This window comes from Camelus ferus, chromosome 29 (assembly GCF_009834535.1).
Source record: "Camelus ferus isolate YT-003-E chromosome 29, BCGSAC_Cfer_1.0, whole genome shotgun sequence".
In the NCBI taxonomy this organism is placed as follows: domain Eukaryota; kingdom Metazoa; phylum Chordata; class Mammalia; order Artiodactyla; family Camelidae; genus Camelus; species Camelus ferus.
Window position 1 is genome coordinate 14192026 of NC_045724.1, and position 20813 is coordinate 14212838.

Genomic DNA, 20813 nt, shown 5'->3' on the forward strand with positions numbered 1-20813 from the left:
CACTGATTTCAAGAAACTGGACTTAGTGTACATACCACCCCAGATCTGCTCAGCTTGCCTGCCCCAGGCCATTTGCCTTGCTACTTGGTCCCATGTGGTCATAAAGCCATTGTCATAGCTGCCACCAGCAGGGGACCTGAATGCTTGGGCTGCCCCTACAGAGACTCTTGCTTCGGGGTGGCTGTGGGAGGGGCCGGGTAGCACTCTCTGAAGGATGGGGGAGGCAAAGCCCCACCCACGAGGTAGGCGTTGACCAAAGAGAGGTGGGAGATGGGAAGGAGACTAAAGACACATTGCTTAGTGCCTTCCTCTCCCAATCATCTGTTCTGAAATGAGGTGGCTCCACGTGGCTTCTCGGGAGACATCCCATGTGCCTGAGCAAGCAGTTGTGTTTTGTTGCAAAGCTGTGGCCAGTGCGGCGATACCACAGCCTGCATCTGCTCCTTCCATCCCTGCCTCACTTCCCTTTCCCTCACTCTTACTTCCCTAGGACTGAACTCCCCCACAGAGTACCATACATAAGGTGCTGCCTCAGGCTCCTTTCTAAGAAACATCCAACAGGGAGGGCCCGACGTTCAGTTCTCCATTATGCACCTTGCAGACTTGCAGCTGGCATCCCCTTCCTTGGTTCATCTCATTTGCTTCCAAAGCTTGTGGGGGCTAACTTCTCCCATTTTACTCAAGGAAATGTAAAGCCATCTGAATACTGGTTCAAACATACTGCAATTAGAATGGTAACAGTTCTGTCCCCTCCAAAGCAATCTGGAATCTCCATCCCACAGGGCGATTATACATAATGGAGCGTTTGGGGATCATTCATGCCACAGTTCACCTCCACTTGGGCCTGACTCCTGAGAGCTCCCTCAAAAGGCTCTGTTGTTATTCATCCCACCGGGCACCCTGCAACATGGTGGATGAACATGGCCACTAGCTCCAGAGGTGAACCCAAGGACCCCAAGGACTCCGGGATGGAGGAGTGGAGGAATGAGAAGACCCCCAGGGTGGTGGCACTGGGCCTCCTCAGATGACAGCGAAGGCTGTGCTCTGCACAAAGCCAGGGGGCACCAGTCCAGTGGATGGCGATATGAATGGAGCCCCTCAGGGCTGGGCAACATGGCAGCCCTGTCTACACAGCTCAGAGGGAAACTGCAGTCCTAGGGGTCAGTTTGGGCCTGACATAACTGCATGTGGGGACTGTGTGTGATTCAGAAAGAAGGCAGGGCTGGAAGGTGGGAGGATGCAGCAGGGCAGGACTTGATGAGATGACGAGGCCTCCCCAGGCAGGTTTGTCTGCCCCAGCAGGTAGAAGGCTCAGAGGTTGGTAATCCTGCAGCCCTCAGCCGGGCTGGGTGGCCACTGCCCAACCAGATCAGTATCCCCTCCTGTTTCACTGAAGATGCGGCAAGCCCCTGTGTGCCCAACACTGGGCTGGTGGTTTGGAGTATAAAACAGAAAAGATAGGGAGCCTGATGCCCTCCGGGAGTGTGCAGTTTGGTGCAATCTTATGGCTGTAGAACAATGGATACAAGGGATGGGGGAAGGAGAGAAGGAAGGTGTTCAGGGAGGGGGTTCCCATAGGAGGCCATCTTGCACTACAGCCTGAAAGATGGGGTAAGTTTGCCAGACAGAGGTGGGGGTGCTGGTGGAGAGAGAAACAGCATTCCAAGAGGTGGGGACACCTCGCGCAAGGCAGGGAGGGATGCTTTTTTGCCACTCAGGACTCTAACCTGAGTTCATTTTTCAGAACAGAGCCCCTGAGGTTTTCCTCAGCATCCACAGAAATCTGCTGAGCTGAGACAGAATGGGCACCGTGTGGTCCATTCAATCCAAACACACAGCAGAGAGGCAGGAACACAGCCACAGCACCACCACTCCGCCCCCTGAGGTGTGAGAGAGAGAGAGAGAGAGAGAGAGAGAGAGAGAGAGAGAGAGACAGAGAGAGAGAAAGAGAGAGAGAGAGGGACGCCCCCATCAGTCACCATTCTGAATTCTCCAACTCAGTGTGAGGCAAGGCCTGGCTCTGAGGAACAAAAAGGAAAACTTCCACTCCTTGATGCCTAATCTAATCACCCCCTGCCCTCCACTATTTTCCCTGCACTCTACAGTTACCTAGGGCTGGGCCTCTGGCACAGTAACATTAAAGGTCACCTTTGGCACCTGTCAGGTAACCAAGTATGGACATGGAAGCTGTGCAGAGTACAAGGTAATCGACATTTGAACAAAACTGCCTATATGTGGCCTGCACAGACCCCAGTCCATTGGCTCTTACATAGCCTATAAGAGCAAGGCAGAGCTGGGACTGCTCCCATTTTATAGATTAGAAGCTTGAGACTAACAGAGAAGGATGAAATGCACAGAGGTGCACATCTGGAGAATGCTGGTGGCAGGATTTTCTGATGCAGGGCAGGGGTGGGGTGGGAGGCAATTATTGTCACTTCACAAACCTAAGAGATACTGTAGCTGAGGCTGCCTGCTTATAGTCGCACAAACCCAAACACCGCCACTGGGCTTGCAGCATGCCCCTGGCTGCACCACAGGCTGGGACTGGCAGCCCACATGCCTTCCCAGTAGTGAGCAGGGACCAGCCTTTGGGATCAGAGGTTCATCAGGGTGGTGTCTTCTCTCTGCCCCAGCCCTCGAGGGCAGGTGATCTGCCTAAGTTAGCAAATGATGGGGCTTGATTTCTCCCCTCTGCCTATTAACTCTCTTTTCCCTTTAAACCCCACTGTCAATTCCCCTGGGGATTTCCTCAGGCCTGTGGATCTGAGTAGCGTTAAAAAGGGGGGAAAAAAAAGATTAAGAGAAAAGCCCTCACTACTGTCAGCCACCAAAATGGATGGACACGGTCTGCTGATAAGCACAGACCATGTGAAGGAGAACATTATAGTTGGGAAGCACCGGGCAGGCTTCCAGCTTCTCTCCTGACCATGCAAACTGCAGCAGAATGCCCCAGGATGGGTGGGGGCGGGGATCAAAACCCAGACTGTGGACATAGCCCAGCCCAGAGGTGCCACGTGCCAGCGGCCCCTAGGTGGCAGGTCGGTGTGGAGGAGCCTTCTGTCCAGGGCATGGGGCATTGATCCACTTGCAATGGAGATGAGGAAACCCATTTCCATCTGTGATAGTGGCCCAGCTTGTGAATACCAGGAAGGGGGAGAGATGCTCTTCAAACACAATCTAAAAACCCACCAGAGCCAGTTGGCCAGATGTGAGGACTATTTTACGACGGAGAACATTTCCTCTCCTCCACCACGCTGAGAGGCTCCGTACTTAGCATCTCTTCTGGAAGAATTTAATTCAGGGCTCAGAGTCCAGGTAAAGAGGTTTCTTCAGGCAGGGAGGCCCAAAAATGAGCCCATTTATCTTTGGCAGGCCCTGGGTAAGCTTCCTCTCCCCCAATGCCATTTGGGCACTTTGAAATAAGTGCAGCAAATTAGTCACGAGCTGCAGCCGAGTAGCTGGGGCCGGCCGCCCAGAGGCTTCTGAGAGGCAGCTTTGTGAAGCCCCCACCTCAAGAGCATGGCAGCAGAGGCAGCTGGGCTCCTGCGGGGCGAGAAAAAGCGATTCAAGACTGGGGGTGGCAGCTCAAGGCAGCAAAGCGTTACCTGGATCACAGGGGCATGAAATTAGCAGCAGCAAGGAGGCTGGAGCCAAGAATAGCTTGCCGTTGCAAACTTGCTGCCTTCGGACTGCCGAGAGCCGAGCTCTGTGTCTGGGAGGCTGCAGGGGAGGCGCCCCCGCCTCGGCATCAGCCAAGAAGTGAGCAGATGGCCGGTGTCCCCACAAGGGGTGCAGCAAGCATCCTGCCTACAGGTTCCAGGGCCCCTTGTTTGGGGCACCAGCCCAGGAAAGCTAAGGGGTTCATGGTCAGGGGCCTGGGTGAGCTGGGAGGGCTGGCTGGGCATGGAGGGAAGGGCATTGCCTGTTCCTGGGGTCAAACAGGTGACAGAAACGGGAGCCCAGATCCACCTTGGTGTGATGGGGTAGCCAGGGGCCCAAGGGCAAAACAAAGCTGGGGTCAGAATCAGCCAGGTAAGACCACTCTAGGCACAGAAGGAAGGCCCTGTCAGACCTTTGTGTGCTGCTCTAACATCAGCCTCTGACGTCTGACCTGAGCTTGGCCTCTCAGGCCGTCTCCAGGCCATACTTTGTGGGGCTGCTATAAATCTTGCTGTTGAATTGTGTGGAAGCCCTCCCCAGCCTGCAGTCTTTTCTCACAACTTCTTTAGAAGCCCTGCCAGAGGATAAGCAAGGTTCCTGAGGTTTTTCTGGACGGAGGCTCCGCACCCTCTCTTCCCTCTGTGTAAAGCCTTCTAGGGCAGGAAGGTGCTCTTTCTCCAGCCGAAGGTGACTCCTGGGAGACTTACACTGTTGACTCCTCGCCTTCCTTGTCTGCATTTTCTCTCTCTCCTTCACTGCTGGTCCTTCCTTCTCTTCTAAGAGGCTCACTCAGGTCTCCCTTGGGCTAAGAAAAAAAACCTCGTTGACTTCGCTGTCTCCAGTCACCAGGCCCCTCCTTCCTTTTACTCCAAATGCCCTAAAAATGCAGCCCATGCCCTTACTGCAAACGCCTTACCCCCTCCTGGGCTGCTCTGGGGAAAGACCCTTCAAAGGGCCCTCTTGGCAGCCTACCCACAAGCAAGGCCTGGTCTCGGTCCTCACGCTCCTGACACCACAGGCCACCCCATCTATAATGGGATGAATAGTATCCCCCCAAAATTCACATCTACCAGAACTTCAGATGTGACCCGATTTGGAAATAGGGTCTCTGCAGATACAGTTAGTTAAGATGACATCATACCGGATCAGAGTGAGCCTTCTGATCCAAGGACTGGTGTCCTTACAAGAAGGAGCGGGGACACAGCCAGATATGTGGGGAGGTGCCCAGTAAACACAGAGGCAGATACCAGTTGTGCTGCCACAGGCCGAGGAAGGGAAGGCTTGCTGAGAGCCCCCAGACTTAGAAGAGGCAAGGCAAGATTCTTCCTAGAGTCCTTGAGGGAAGCATGGTCCTGCTGGTCCCTTGATTTTGGACTTCAAGCCTCTGGAAACATGGAAATAAAATTCCTGCTCTTTTACGCTACCCTGGTTATGTATCTTGTTCGCCACCCCACATACAGCACGCCCCACGTGGACTCACAGGCCACCTCCAGGCCCTCCTCAGCAGCTCAGTCCCCCTGCTCTGTCTGCCATGGGAGGAGCCTCCTTAGTTTCTGCCCTCCTGTGCTGCAGTCCTACCCTGGGGGTTCATCTCCCCTGGCTTCAACAACCCCACACCCACGTCAGTCCCTGCCTCCAGGACATGTTTCACTGCCTGCCAGCCATCCCTCCTGGGTGGCCTGCTGAGTCCAAGCTCCTAAATCAAAGGCCTTCAAGAGTACTCCCAGTTCACCCCTCCTGAGGCCCCATGGTACATCCCTCCTTTTCTCAGTGTCCTCCCTTCAAAGTTTCCTTGGTTCCCCTTCACCCTCACCCAGGTCCATCATTTGCCAACCCCCACGTCCCCATCACCTGACTGTGGCTCATGTTCACCCCCCCAAGTCCCAGCTCCCCTGACTTTGGGCCTTTGCCCAGCTCCTCCTGGGCCTGACTGCCCTCTGACCCCACCCCCCACCCCCAAGCCAGGCTCATTTGTCCTGTGCTCATCTGCCTTGCATGTCCCAGCAGCTACGCCCCCTTCTCCATGCAGCCTGGCCTCCTGGCCCCTCCTTGGAGCTCTTCTGTTCCAAGTGCTCTTTACATATTCACACCCTTAATGCCCACAGCACCCCTTTAAGGGATGATTCATGTTGCAGATGAGGACAGTGAGGCTCAGAGAGGTCAGGAACTTGCCCAAACTCACACAGCTCAAACCCAGCCCTCTGTTCCCCGAGCTGGTGCCCTTAGCTGGTTCAGTGGATGGCCTCTCTATTTTGTCTTAAAAAGACCACTTCTGCAGCCTCCATGGAGAACCGATTTGGGGTGGGGTACCCTGGGAGCCACTGGCAGTGAAGCTGAGGGCGGGGCAACAGCTGTGGAAGGGAGAACTGGGGGGATTTGAGATGTTCTGGAGGTAGAACTAACAGGACTTGCTGACGGGCTAAATGTGGGGGTGGAAAGACAGAAGGAAATAAAGGGTAACCTCTAAGTTTCAGGCTTGAGCAACTCGACTGGGCGGGACAGGAGTCGGCCCCAGTCTGAGCATGTGGGTAAAATAATGACCCACGGTGAGAGTCCACCCCCTGAATGTGGAACCACGGCTTGTTGTCCTGGGACGAGGGTCTTCTCCTGTGCCCTCTCCCTGCCAGTCCAGCATCGACCAGTGACAGGCCCTCCTCCACAAACCCTTACTGATTAATTCAACACTCTTGAGCATATTTATTGAGCTCAGTTGCTATTCTAGGCACAGCGGATTTAGTCCAAGTTCCCATTTTCGTGGAACTGATGTTCTGGTCAAGGAGACGGTCAGCAAACACATAAACAAATAAATAAACAGTACATCAGGCAGCGGTGTTACGAAGAGAAGTTAAGCTGGGCAGGCACCTCTATAACAGACCTCAGGACACTTGTGGGGGAAAAACCACAAAGGAGGGGCCAGTCCCGACTGCCCCTGGGGCCTAAATCTGCCCACCTTTGTTTTTTGTAAATACTGGAAAATGGTCACACCCCATTTTTTTTTTTCAGATTATCCACGGTGGCTTTCACTCCACAAGGGCAGAGTCAAGTAGCTACAACAGAGATTCTACGGCCACAAAGCCTAAAATATTTACCATCTGGCCCTTCGCAGAAAAAGTTTGCAAGCAGTGATCTAGTTTCTCAAATAAGGAAACGGTGCCCTAAGTCACCCAGCAAATTTGAAAGAGTCAGAAACAACCCAGTTCTCCTGAATCTCAGGTCTTCCCATTCCGCAGGGTAAGCGGGGAAAACGGCAACATCATTTCTGTCAACCTTCCACCCTCCTCCTCCATCACACCCTCACCCGGTCTCTGAGCAGGGGCAAGGTGGCCTCGGATCTTTGTCCTTTATGTTTCCCCTATGTACGCTCAGCTGGGACCTCAGTGGGCAGAGAAGTGGCTCAGAAACCAATAGAGGGAAAGGTCAGAGAAATGGGGAACCTGCAAATCCATGCACAACCTCTGACGGGTGACAGCTGATTCAGGCCTCAGTCCCTGTTGATGCTTTGCCAGCCTGTCCTTCCTCTTCTGCAGCCTGACCATGTGGCCAGGGCAGGAGGACGGGGCCTTCCAAGGAAATGCCCCACCTGCCCACACAGCCCTCACTTGACCAAGGCAGCTTCTGCAGCCCCCAGAGGACTGATGTGCATCAGTGACCCAGAGCGGATCGCAGGGACAGGGACCAGCCCCTGTGGCATGTGTGTAAAGAGGAGGTGGTCTGGGGCTGCTCCAGCTGCTCTCCGTAGAAGGAGACCTAGGAGAATCACCAGGAAGAGGGAGTCCTGAGTAGACCCAGTCACACTTCCTCACCCAGCATGCCCTCTCCTCTACAGGGAGGGGAGTTCTCTTTGGAGGTCCATGTGAGTGGAAATCACAGGCTGCTACAGGCCACACACACACACAGGACCCCCAAGAGGCCAGCAGGGCCCCCCTCAGGCCCCTGCCACCAGCGCAGACTCCTCCCAGAGGACGGCCCTGTAACGAAGGAACCCGGCAGAGACTACAGTCTGCTTCTGCTCTCCAGATACTCGGAATGATCAATCACATTAAGGAGACACTGGAGCACTTAAGGCCCAGGCCGTGTTCTAATTTGTTGAGGAAATCGTCTCTGGATTCTAAGGACAAGTGCGGGAAGAAATAAAATCGAAGGCAGAGGAGGAGCGATCAATAGCCTGGGAGAGCTGGGGGGCAGGGCGCAGGTGTGGAGAGCGGCCGTGAGCACGCAAGGAGAAAATAAAGAGAAGTCGAGAAGTCAAGGCCACCGAAGGCATGACTGACAGAGTTTCCAGTTGGGCTTTTCCTCTCCCTCTGCAGGACGCAGCAAGAGCTAAAAATGGAAGAGAAAGCCATCACAGGTATATTTACTGGGAATAGCATGCTGGCTGTGTCTGCAGTTAGAATCAAAGGGTGGACAAGGGAATAAAAAAAAAAACTCACTTTGGTTCCAATTTTTAAAAATGGTTAAGAGCAGCCATCCACGCTGGCCCAAGCCACTGGGCAGCTGGGAGGAGGGACCTACCCTCTCTTCCTGGCAGCCACTCACCCATGCCCTGTGCAGGAGGCCTGGAGCTCCATTCCATCCTGCCTGACCCCCAGACCACCCCCATCATCTTCTTTTCTGGGATGACAGGACTCAGATGAAATCGTGCCTAAATATGCTCTCAAGGCGGGTGGGGGCAAGGTTCACTCATCTGACACCATTCTTCAGAATTCTGCTCTTAAAAAGCAGACCGCCAAATGGAGTCTATGCATCTCTTCCATGTGTAGAGATCCAAGCTGCACTAGGAGTGGACTGCAGGAGCATCATGATCCACCTACGTCCAAAATGGTACCTGCTTTCAAGGAACAGCATGTGGTGCAGAGGATCCCCTGCCAGCTGACTGAGTCAGCAGCACTTGGCTACAGTGCACAGGCCCACCCTGGGGAGAAGGAGCCAGTAGGGCGAGCTCTGGGAATATGGGCATTTGTCAAGTGCCCCAGGAAATCTCACTCAGATTCAGACAAACCTCGGTCACAGCCCCCACTCTTGTCTTCATAGCCCTGTGGCATCAGCAAGTCACTTACTGCCCCCACTTTCCTCCCTTGTGGGTGAAGTGCATCCTCCTGGCTGGCCGGGAGGTTAGCGGCAAGCAGGTGGAGCAGGGGTTTTCAAATGACAGGTTGCAACCTACTGGAGGGTAGGAACCCACCTGATGGGTCACAACAGGAATTTTATTTCATTTTCTCTTTGGCTGCCTTCTCTCCTGGTCCTGAGGATGAATCATCCACATGCTCTTCCAGGACCCACTGGACTGCCCCAGCTGCTCTCCAACCTCACTCAGCTGTGCTTCCTCCTCCTCCTCAGCACCCATGTCCCCCTCTCTACTGGACCACTCACATGAGCACACAAACTGGCTGCTATTTCTCCTGTATGAAAAACAAAACAAAACTAGAAAATTCATACCCTCTTGACCACACTTCCTCTATAACTTCTGCCCATTCCTCTAGAATGAGAAAGTTTTAAAGCAAAACTCCTAGAGGCATTTTCCTAGGTTGGCGGTCTCCTACGTCCCTCCCCATCCTCTCCTTCACAGCCTCGGGTCCAGCTTCTGTCCCTGTCCCTAAGACGCTGGCCCACAAGGCCACCAAGGGCCCACAAGAGGTTAAATCCAAAGGTAAACTCTCCATACTCAGCCTAGGTGGCTTATAAGCCATTTTTAAGATTAGCACTAATGATCACTTGCTCCTCCTTGAAAACTACAGAGATTTTTTTTTAAAGTATAGACGCTGCCATGCACCCCAATGTTCACAGCAGCACTATACACAAGAGCCAAGGCATGGAAGCAACGGAAATGTCCATCGACAGATGACTGGATAAAGGAGATGTGGTATATATACACAATGGAACACTACTCAGCCATAAAAAAGAATAAAATGTCATTTGCAGCAACATGGATGGACCTTGAGATCATCATTTTAAGTGAAGTCAGTCAGATAAAGACAAACATCATATGATATCACATATATGTGTAATCTAAAAATAAAATGACACAAAAGAACTTATTTACAAAACAGAAAGAGACTCACAGACATAGAAAACAAACTTATGGTTATCGGTGGGGGAGGGAGGGATAAATTGTGAGTTTCAGATTAGCAGATACAAACCACTATGTACAGAACAGACAAACAAGGTCCTACTGTGTAGCACAGGGAACTATATTCAGTAGCTTGTAGTAACCTATAATGAAAAAGAATATGAACAAAATGCATATATTTATATGTACAACAGAATCACTATACTGTACACCAGAAACTAATACATTGTAAATCAAAAAATTAAAATGTAAAAAAAAAGTATAGATGCTGCTTCTTGACAGTGATGTTTCCATCACAGACATGTCGTTGAAATGTGCATGGGGGTCAAAAGCAGTCTGAAAACATCTAGAAATGCTGACATGGAGCACAGCATTAAGGACATGGACAACAAGGGTTCAGATGGCCTGGTTTGAGTCCCAGCTGTCACTGACTTGGTGCCTGGGAACAAATTACTTGAGCTATATTTTTTGAGTCTTGGTTTCCCTCTCTGTAAAATGGCTATAGTAATACCTATACCTTAGGGCTCTAGCAAGGGCCAAATGAGACAAGGAAAAGGAAGCCTCTCGCACACAGCAGGTTGCTTAATAAATACTGTGAGTTAGTGAACGAAGCAGCACCCTTAGCACAGTGGCTGGCACGGGGTGAGAGTTCGTTAAAGACAGTGAGTGTTATTAGGATTCAGCAAAGTCCTCACACAGCAGCTACCACAGGGGAGGTGCGCAGCCAGTACCAGGACGTCCCCCTGGCACTATCTGGAGCGCTCTGTAAATGCGGCCAGGTGGGTCTGTGTGCACGGAGGACTAGGGGCCACGGAGCCTGGCCCCAAGCCACACAGAAGGTGAGGGCACTGCTAGGACTGGAACTGAATGACGTCCTTCTGTCACCTTCTGGGCTCCTCCCAGCTACCCTGCAGTCCCATGAGACAGACAGATCCAGCTTTCTCCCAGATACAGAGCTTTTACGAAATAAATTACCCACGGCTCCTAAAACTTCAAGAGCAGATCACCGTCCACTCCCTGATCCAGCACAGAGAGGGTGTACTGGCTGGTCCTCACGGTGACAGCATCACAGGAGAGCGGAGGCTGGGGCTTCCTCCACTTCCCTCTCCGTTCTTGTGGCTTTACTTGCTCTTGCTTGTCACCTCAGGTGCTAGGACACCTTGGGGCCAGTTGGCCCTACTGCTCCTTTCCCAGGAGTCTGGTAAATGAGAAGGAGGAGGAAGGTGGTAATGGAGCCCCCAGCTCACAATGAAGGGAGCGTGTACCCAGAGGGAGGGCTGAAGTCTCTTTCGAGGCCGTATTGGCCAATGCAGGACCGGGGACACTGGGGACAGCAGAGCCACGTTGGGGAATTAATCAAGCCCAAAGCATTCAGGTTAGATGAGCACCAGACCATCCATCCATTTGTGAGGGTCCCAGTGAGGACGTCACACTCTCTGAAGTAGACCAGGCCAAAGAAAGCCATTCCTTGGAGTTTCCGAGGAAGAAATGCTCCACTCCACTGCCAGCTTTGACAACCTGCACTGCAGGAAGTCCTTCCAGAGGGCTCATCTAAGTCTCTCATGATGTAGCCCATTCAATGGGCTCTCTGGTGGAGGCAGAGGACAGCTGCTCCTTACCCCCACGTGGTAACTTTTCCCTTGGATCATGCAGCTGCACATTAGCCTCACCTGGAGAGCCTAAAAATGCTTGTGCCCAGGCCCCTCCTTCGATGGCACCAGAACTGGGGGAGTGGGGCCGGCGGGTAGGCTTTCTCAATTCCTCGGGTGACTCTAGTGTGTAGCCAGAGCCGAGGACACGGGAGATACAGCAGTCAGAGCACACTGGTTCCCAGCATGGGCTCTGCTGACCTCCAGACCTGTCCACATCCCAGTTCTGTCCCTTGCTAGCAAATGACTAGCAAACACAGACTGCATGGCAGGGACTTCATAAAATCAACAGGTCATTACCAAGACCTCTGGTCATCTGTCTTCCAGTTTCCTCCTCTCTGAACTAGTTTATCCTGGTTGCTCTTAACCCTTTTGCCTTGAATTGGATGCATGCCCTTAGTCGTAAGAATAGGTCCCAAGTCATGCTATCCTGCTTTTTTGAGAGACTGAGGGGTTGGGCCAGGACCAAGGTGCTGTAAACGAGACGCTCTAGGCCCCCGCTTGCTGAACCAGGGCTACCAGGGTTCCTTCGCTATAGCAGGAAGCTCACTTCTTGTCTCTGCCAACCACCTGAAAGATGAGACCTCCTTTGGTGGTGGCCACAGTGGTGCTCAGATCTTCAGCTCCCTTGCAAAGCCATGCCATCCTTGTTTGTACTGAGGTGACAGGGCTTTCCTCCCCAGCCCTACAATAGCCAACACAACACATATTTATTGTGTGCTGCTATGTGCTGGGGACACAGGGATGTACACTATCCCCAGAGAGGTAAGTTTGGTGGGAGAGGCATCCTCATCCATGAAAAGGGTGTTGTCATCATGGAGAGCAACAGTTCCTGCCTCACAGGATACCACGGGGTTAAGTGAGATAACGCAAGCAATACGCTGAGAGCCGTGGCTCCCACAATAAGGGCTTAATATCCTGAGTTGTGGGGTGAAGACTTCACGGGAAGTACAGTGTAGACCCAGACGAGGAGCCCCTAACTCAGAGGGGTGGCAGCCAGGGAGATTCCCAGGGATGAGATGCATCTGCCTCCTGCCCCATTCCCTGGGACTGGGCTCCTGGGACCCACTCTGGTCCAGGGACGAAATGGATGACAATTGCCAAGACTGGGTCTTGGCCTAGCTGACACCAAGTCAGACTGTGGGTCCCACTCACAACCTGGCCATGCCCCGCAGCCCCCTCAGAGAGGAGCCCTGGGAAGGCCAGGCCTTGGGAGGAAGAATGTGTGGGGAGGGGCCATGGAGGCCTTGTGGCAGGGAATCACCAGGAGAAGGTGCTCCTCTCTGGAGCAGAAAGAGGGGTGTGTCCAACTTACAGTCTCTGGCCAGGGGCAGCCTATGGGCTTGCAGGAAAAGCTCAGGGGAGGGCAAGGAGGCCCCCACAGGATCAGGGATGGTTTACAAACCCCAGAGCCAGGGGAAGACCTGGGCGAGGGAGTTGGATGGAGGTTGGGAAGGGATCAGGGATACTGACAGCCTGGAAGCCAGGTCCAGAATCCAGGGGTAGAACTAAGGAAGACACCTGGGCTTCCAGGGTGGAACAGGAGGCCAGACCATGGGCAGGTTCTGCCTAGGAAGAAAGGCAGCATTTGGTAAAATCAGGGTGTGGGGTGGCCCCTGTCTCCAGGACAGTCCCCTCTGCACCACTCTCTGAGCATGACCAATTTTGCCGTCACTTATCCACCTAAATTCCCCTTAAAACTCTTTATAGCCCTTCCTAGTTATGTGATTAGGGGCGGATTACTCAACCTCTCTGAGCCTCTGGCTTCTTGTCTGAAAAAACAGGGTTGAATGAGAGGCAATGCGTTTACCGCTCTTGCCAGCATGGTGGGCCCAGAGTCATGCTCAGAAGATGGCAGTTGTTGTGGCTCCCCCACCCCCAGCACCATCTTTTCCTATCAATTCTTCCTCATTTATGCTTTAATTTCTTTGGTTCTGGGCCCACCAGCCTGTAGGGAATTTGTTCAAAGTTCTTATTCCAGAGAATGGAGACAAGGGGGCCAGTGAGCAGACTGCTTTCTAAACCATCCCAAAGCTATTCCAGGTAGAAGGAAATAAGCCTGGGATGGGAGGTGACCGTGAAAGTGACACAGTTGGGGGTGGGAGGGGTCTTTGCAAACATTCCTATGGAGGCAAACTCCCCATCCAATGGTATCCATCCCTGGGAAATATAAAAAGGAAAGTACAGAGAAAAACCAACATCCAGACCCACAGCTAATTGAGTTGCAGGTGGCTGCTGGAGACAGACCCATTTGACTCTCCCCCTCCTTCCCCCAGAGTAGCCTTCAGGTGACAGCACAGACCGGCCGCCTCTTGCAGGGAAATCAGGACTAGAGGGGGAAAGAACTGGGGAGGTGGGTGGCAGGAATGAGGAATTAGGCAAAGAAAAATGGCCTGCAAAATGCAGAAACACCCCAGCATGCTTGCTTCCCAAACCTGGCCCATGAATCGAGGGGTGACAGGTCTCTCATCTCTGATGCCAAGAGCCAGGAGCTCTGGGCAGCCGCAGGTACTACATCTGCACCTGCCAGCTCTTGGAAAGAGGCAATAAAGCACAGTAGCAGGGCCTGGAATGCTAAGTGCCTGCAGCTGGGAAGGGATCGCCTTGCAGCGAGAGCAGTTCACGGCAGACATCCACCGGGCCCACTCTGAGACTGGCCCGTGCATCCTCGCCTGCCCTGGGCAGCCTGCTGCCGGGGGCTGGAGCAGTGGGCAGAGGAGGAGGCAGACCAAGTACACGGGGAATCTAGCCCTGGGGGCTGCCCTGGGCCAATGCTGGCCCAGACAGACAGGGATCTTCTGGACGAAGCCCAAGTGGGCTGGCTGATTTACTGAGGCTGGCAGAAAGTTGGGATGCTTGAGTCACTGGTAAATAAAAGTGGATCATAAAGCACCCTGGCTAAGCCAGACGTCTGGAAATACACCAGGGCCACATGCAGCTTAGAAGAGCAGGCCCCATCCCTCAAATGATAATAACGATAATGTCTCTACAGCACTCACCGCAGTGGTGCCAGATTCTGTTCTAAGTGCTGTATGAGTATTAATTTACTTAATCCTCACAAAAACCCTAAGAAGTTGGTGGGAGTATTATCCTCCTGTTACATACCTGGAAGATGAAGCAGCACAGAGAGGCCAGGGGACTAACAAAGGCAGGGTTTGAACCCACTCAGTCTGTTTCCAGAAGCCCTGCCCTTGCCGGTGCTTCCCAAGCTCTATTGTGCCTGCCAGTTGCCAGGGTGGCTTGTTAGCAGCTCCTGACTCAGTGAGTCGGGGGGCCTGAGACTGCATCACTAACACACTCCCAGGCGATGCCTGGTCCCAGGACCACACTTTGAGTAGGATGCTCTAAACTACTACATTAGTTCTCATGACAGCCCTTCAGCTGTACGCACTGCTCTGGACCCTGAAGCCATCTCTTAGTTCCTCAGTTAACAGAAAGAGGCCCTCACAGGGTGTCAGAATCAAGGGGCTGGGGCTAGGGTTGGAGGAGGGGGTATGAAGCCTTACAATGTCCACACTTTACCTCGGCCTCATTCAATCAGAACCTCTGGGGTAGAACCAGACTGGAATTTTTTTTAAAGCTCACTAGGCGATTCTGATGTGTGATTGTGGTAGAGCCCTTGAGATAGACACTAGGGATGCTTCAGTCAGTGTGCCAGATTTATTGAAAGTTCTGTGGGGTTAGTTCAGGGATTTCAAAGGTGCTTTCAGAAAAGGGGTGTTGAGTCGTCTCCCAGGCCAGTTGAGGGGTTTGGCTAAGGTCTGCTAGGGTACCTCCTCTTGTCCTCTGGGGCACCCCTTGAGAGGGGCAACTGGCAACACCCTAGCCTGGCATGCTTCAGAGATGCCCCTGCTTCTCCCATCCCTGAGCTTTTAAGAGAGAGCAGACACTGACCTAGATCAGCTGTGGAAACTGAGGCTCCTGACAAATATTAACCACACCTCTGAGCCCTCTTCTCCACTGGACCTTGACCAGGCCGCCATCCTGTCTTCCACCTGCCCAGCCTAGTCTTAGCAAAACTCCTGCTAAGTCAGTTTATGGAGAATCCCCGAATCCCCTCACCCTTGATATCTGATTACCCTTGAGATTTGATCAAGTTCTTCATCCCCCATCTTTGGTGTCTGTCTTTGGCCTGCCTTGAGCAAGAATCCCCCTACTTTGATGGTTCCTCTTGGTAATTTTCCATCCACTGACCCCCCTCACTCTGCTCCTTGGCTATAAATCCCCACTGGCCCTCGGAGTATTTGGAGTTGAGTCCAACCTCCATCCCTTATTGCAACATTCTTGAGTAAAGACTTCCTCACCGCTTTAACAAGTGGCAGAACACTTTTTTCTTTAACACTCTCCCCGCCCAAGGGAAAAGTCACCCCAACAAAGTGAGCAGCCCTGGGTGGCAAGAGAGGGCTGATGCCACTGCCAATCAAATTCAGACTCCTCACCTTGACATTCAAGGCCCAGGCAAGGATCTCAAGCCTCATTTCTCTCTTATGTGCACCCCACGTACAGCAAAACTAGATGCTTCACTGTTCTTTATACACACCTGAACTTTCCTCCCATCCTGCATAGCTCAGGCTTCTCCTTCCACCTGGACTGTCCCCTCTCCTTCTTCTGATCCACCTGCTCTGAGTCGCAGAGATCTCTCCCCTGGTGATGAGACTATTTATGACCAGGTTTCAATTCCTCCTGTCTTCCACAACTACACAACCTCCCATTTGAGCTGGGTACATGGTTCTCTGAGGTAAAGACTACACTTAAAGACTACATTTCCCAGCCTCCTTTGCAGCTCACGTGGTCACACAACTGAGTTCTGACCAATAAGAGGTAAGCAGAAGCACTGGGTGTTACCCTCCAGAGTGTTCTTCATGTTCTTATGCCTTTCCTTCTCCTCCCTCTATTTGATGTAATGGCTAGAACTCCAACAGCCATCTCAGACTATGAAGTGATCTTGAACACAGAAGCTACCCATGTGGAGCAACTAGGTTCCTGGCAACATGGATCATCACACCAATACGAGGCTGTCCCCTCCAGACTTGCACATGAGAGATAAATTACCCTCCTTCTTGTGGTAGCCACTGGTCTTTTGGGATTTTCTGCAACTCACGGCTGAACTTAATGCTATTAGATCCACACTTTCAAACCTGTGGAGGCACAGACTCTGGACTCTTGGGTTACCATAACACACTGCGCAGAATCATCATTTGCCTCTTCTTTCCAAGTGAAATACCAAGCAATCTGAAGGCTGGAATTGTGCCCTATCCATTTCCATCTTCCCCTGCCACAGGAAGCATGAGGCCTCATACATAACACAAAGTACGTCTTAGGGCTGAAGTGAATCTTTCTGTGCATACAATACTCCACACAGCTCCCCAATTCACAACCATACCCTCAGCAAGCTGCAAGCCTTCCTGGGAGAGTGCACCCAAGTGCAGTCGCCCTTCTCCCCCTCCAGGCTGCATGCTCCCTGCAGCCTCCCAGGAGGAGCACGCCTTACCAGGATGTCTGAGCCCTTAGGTTCCTCCCCTGTGGCTGGGCCGGAGCAGTTGCTGAGTTTGAATATCCAGTACTCCCGGGCAGTGATAAAGAAGTTCCATGGCAGCAGGCTGCCGATGCCCAAGCTGAAGAAGATAATGTAGGCACCGTGGAAGCGGTCCTTGGGCCTCTGTAGGCCAGGTGGTGGGCGATCCAGCTGCTTCTCAAGCAGAGCTTCTTGGTCAGCTTGGAGAGAGCTGCCTGCTGTTCTGTAGGTGGAGTTGGAACTGTGATGAAAGTCATCCTCTGAGATGATGGCCACTGTTGGAGCAGAGTGAGAAACAGAGACAGGGCAACTGATCAGAAGCTGAGACCAGGCATAGCTGGGGACACACCAGTCCTACAGAGCAGACTATGCCCCCACCCTTGGATCCACAGGGTCACCAAAGTGTGGCTAGAGAGCTCAGGTTTAAAGATTAGGGAGAAAGACAAGATGTCAGAACTGTAAGTGACCTCAGGGCCCCTCACCACAATGCCCACGCAGGAGCAACACAGTAGCAAACAAGTGTGGGGCTGGCCAGGAGTAAGGCAATGTGGCATAGTGGGGCCTGTGGCAATCAATCTGCACAAGCAAATCCGGTCTCAAGGCATTCAAATTTCTAAGCAGCCATAACAAAAGGAATTAGGACCCTTGATGAGCAAATAAGGCTTTCTAACCTCTTTTCAACCTTATGTGTGAAAAGTAAGGAGCAGGAAAATGTGTCGAATATGGTACTACTTGTGCAAAAAAGCAGGGATGGGGTAGGTGGGGAGGAGAAAATACACACGTGTGGATGTATATCCTCTGAAAGGATAAAGAGAAATTTTGAACTGTGATTGCCTCTGAGGAGGAAGGCTCGGGACGTGGAGATGGGGACTTCACTGCATACTCTTTTTGCCTCTTGAAATTTGAACTTTGTGAATATATTATCTGCTCAAAAAATAAAATTATAAATAAAAGTAAAGGCATTCAAATTAAATAACATAAAAAAAAAAAAAACCCCATGGTATCTAGAGCTGCCTCCAGAAGCCAGTTTGAGACATTGGATAGTCCACTCTCTCATTTCTCTTGTGGGGAAACTAAGTCCAAAGAGTGGAAGGTCACAGACTTGCCTGGGTTTGCAGCTCCTGCCTGGTCCCCCACCTCTGTTCATCACATCCCACCAAGAGGCAGCAACTCCTGGTCTGTGGTAGCAGCTAAGACAAACTAAAGACTCTAGGTTTCCAGTAACCATTGTGTACACGGCCTTGGGCAAGTCACCATGCTCTGAGCCTCAATTTCCCCATCTGCAGGGAAGCCTTTTTACAATGATTATGTAACAGCAACTGGCTGGCAATGCTGACAAACATCAGCATCTTCCCCGCCATCCTGGGCTTGTCACCTGGCTGACTGGCTGTGGAATTTGGCTGCAAGGTAGCATGTCGACTTCTATGCTCTACATAGCTATGGCATCAGCTTGATAAATGGGAAATATTTCCATAAAGCTGAGGATGGGACACTCTGTAGTCCCTTCTGCAGTAGCTTCCTCCCTAAATAAATCAATGCATCTCAGCTCACATAGGAGGCTGAGCCTTAACTCAGAGCATCAAGCCAGGCAAGGTGAGATAGGAACACTCTCTCACATAGGTACAGAGACATCTGCTATTTCAGGAGAGCCTCACAATATTCCTCAGAATAAGGTAGGACAGGAATTATTGCCTCCTTTTAATCAGCTGCAAAGAATGAGGCCTTAAAGTCACTTGATTTGCCCCACATTCAAACAGTAAGAATTCCTGATCACTAAAATGAAATCCTGTGCTCAAGCATATCAAGGTTTGCACCTAGCACTTGAGCCTGACAACAGCCTAATATGGTAGGTACTACTCGAAGACCCATTTCACAGGTGAAGAGTGAGGCTCAGAGAGGTTGAGTCATTTGCCCAAGATCACACAGCTAACAAATGGCAGGAGTGAGATTACACAGCCAAGCAGTCTAAGGCCTATGTGGACTCCTTGGCCTCCCCAGGAGGAGGGTGGCTGGCAATGTGCATCCTTGTCTGCTAGCTCCAAGTATAGACCTTCTGGAAGGGCTCTCGGCCAGTGAGCTGTAAGCAGAGGCAAAGGCGGCACTGCAGGGCACCCTCATCATTGTCTGCTGAATGAATGGACTCTGTGTAGACAGGATATTTTCCCCTACTGGGGCAGCATATATCCTTCAGCAGGCAGGCAGGAGGCAGCCAGATGCCCAGAGCACCTGAGTCAGCAAGTCTATTTTAAATTCCCCTGGTTGAGCAGAGCCCTTTCCCAGCTTTGATTCACAGAGAGCTCAGCACTAACAAACTAATCAGACAATGTGGCCACAGGCACACCTGCGTGCACACACATCCCATTTCTAAATAAGTATTTGAAAACATAAAAATTATGACCCACGTAGGACAACAGACAAAGGGCAAGTGATTCTTTCCAGATGCTCCAGCTGCAGGGGTGGGTGCAGGGACCAACAGCTGGGTCACTCAGGCCACACTTGGCCGGAGCCCATTCTCAGCTCCAGGTGTCTATTTGTCCAGGACCATTCAGCCTTGACCAAGCTTCTGAAGAAGCCAGGAATTTTCTCTTACCCAGGTCATAGGCCAGGGCACTGGAGTGAGCAAAGTCTTATTACTCTTTATGAAAGCTAGCTGCTGGCTTTTGGATTAAAAAGAGAAAAAGAAAAAGAAAGGTAAGAGCCCCGGCATCCTCAGGACCGGCTGGCTGTGGCCTCAAGTGTATTCGTTCCTCAGGCTCCTGCAGGAACTGGCTGGGCTCAGCCCTGCTCCCTTCCTGGGTGACCTGGGGCAAGAAGCCAGCCCCTAACACAAAGCAGCAGAAACTTGTGGGCCGGCCACAGCAGACAGTCCTCCGGGACTAGGTGCTGGCTCCCAGGAAGTTTCTCACTCTGGCTAAGTCAATCTCACCTCTGTGTCTCGATTTCCTCATCTGTGAAATGCGGGCAGGAGGGCTGGTGAAGCTAACCTATGGGAAAGCATTACTGGGAAACAAAGCGCACCTCCCAGAGGCCAAGGCGGAATCTGCCTTGGAGTTGTGAACACCTGCAGCTTCAGGCTCCCTAATTTGTACAGTCAGTTACGTTCTGGGTACTTTAGGCAGAACTGTCCAAATCCAGGACCCCACATCCAGGCGGTGAGGTCCAGTCTCAGGAAATCCACAAGGAGGAGGAGGAAGACAGAGAATCTGGGAAAGAAAGAAGACAGAGACCCAGGAAAAGGGAAAGTGAGAGGAGAGTGGGGGAGGAGGAGAGAGCAGGGAAGAAGAGATGGGACGTTGGGGAGGAGGACATAGCGAGAGGCGCCCAACGCAAGGAGGCTGAGGCCCTGAGGCTCCCGTGGAGTCCCCTCAGGAAAGCCCTGGCGGGAGGCGCCGAAAGTGCGAGCCCCGGGGAGGGAGGGCGACCGAGAGCCTGAAGAGCTGGGTGGAGGCCAGGCCCGTGCCCGACGACCGACCCGCACTTACTGTCGCCGCACAGCCACCGCCGCCACCGCCACCGCCGCCGCCTCCCCGGCCGCCGCGGCCACTGTGACTTCGGGTTCGGCCGGGCCTCAGGCCCGGCCCCGCCTCCCGGCCCGCCCACGCCCGCCGGGGCTTCCGGGTTTGCAAACCCTTATCCCATCGCTCCTCCCTGCGCCGCCGCCTGGCGCCTGGCTGCGGACACACGTCCATTTCACAGGTGGAGAGTGAGCCGCCGGGCGCCCGGGTGCACTGCCCAGGCTGGCGTGCGAGTGCGCGGTCAGCCGTCTCCCGGTGTTGCCGCCACTGTATCACCACCTTGGACCGGACCCCATCGTCTCAGCCTTCCCCTTTCAGCTCCCAGAGCCCTGCTCCCCAGGACCCCGAAGAGCTCTCCACCCCGCCCCCAGACTCCTGCCTCTCACCCGCCCCTCCCAGATCTCCTG

General features: G+C 52.7%; 1 protein-coding gene across 4 annotated transcripts in view; it reads right to left on the reverse strand.

Moving 5' to 3' along the window:
• SLC29A3 (solute carrier family 29 member 3) overlaps positions 1–20484 on the reverse strand; it is a 41449-nt gene extending 20965 nt beyond the window's left edge. For 2 of the 4 annotated variants that reach the window (XM_032470183.1, XM_032470182.1), the window contains exons 1-2: positions 20374–20484; positions 16868–17166 (exon numbers count right to left, since the gene is read on the reverse strand). In XM_032470183.1, coding sequence (XP_032326074.1) covers positions 16868–17148 — 281 coding nt within the window. In that variant the 5' untranslated portion in view covers positions 17149–17166; positions 20374–20484. Of the gene's footprint in view, positions 1–4367; positions 4466–16867; positions 17167–19909; positions 19932–20373 lie in introns of those variants that run through there. The other 2 variants (XM_032470181.1, XM_032470184.1) reach the window with 2 other exon arrangements.
• Between the last annotated feature and the right edge of the window lie 329 nt (positions 20485–20813).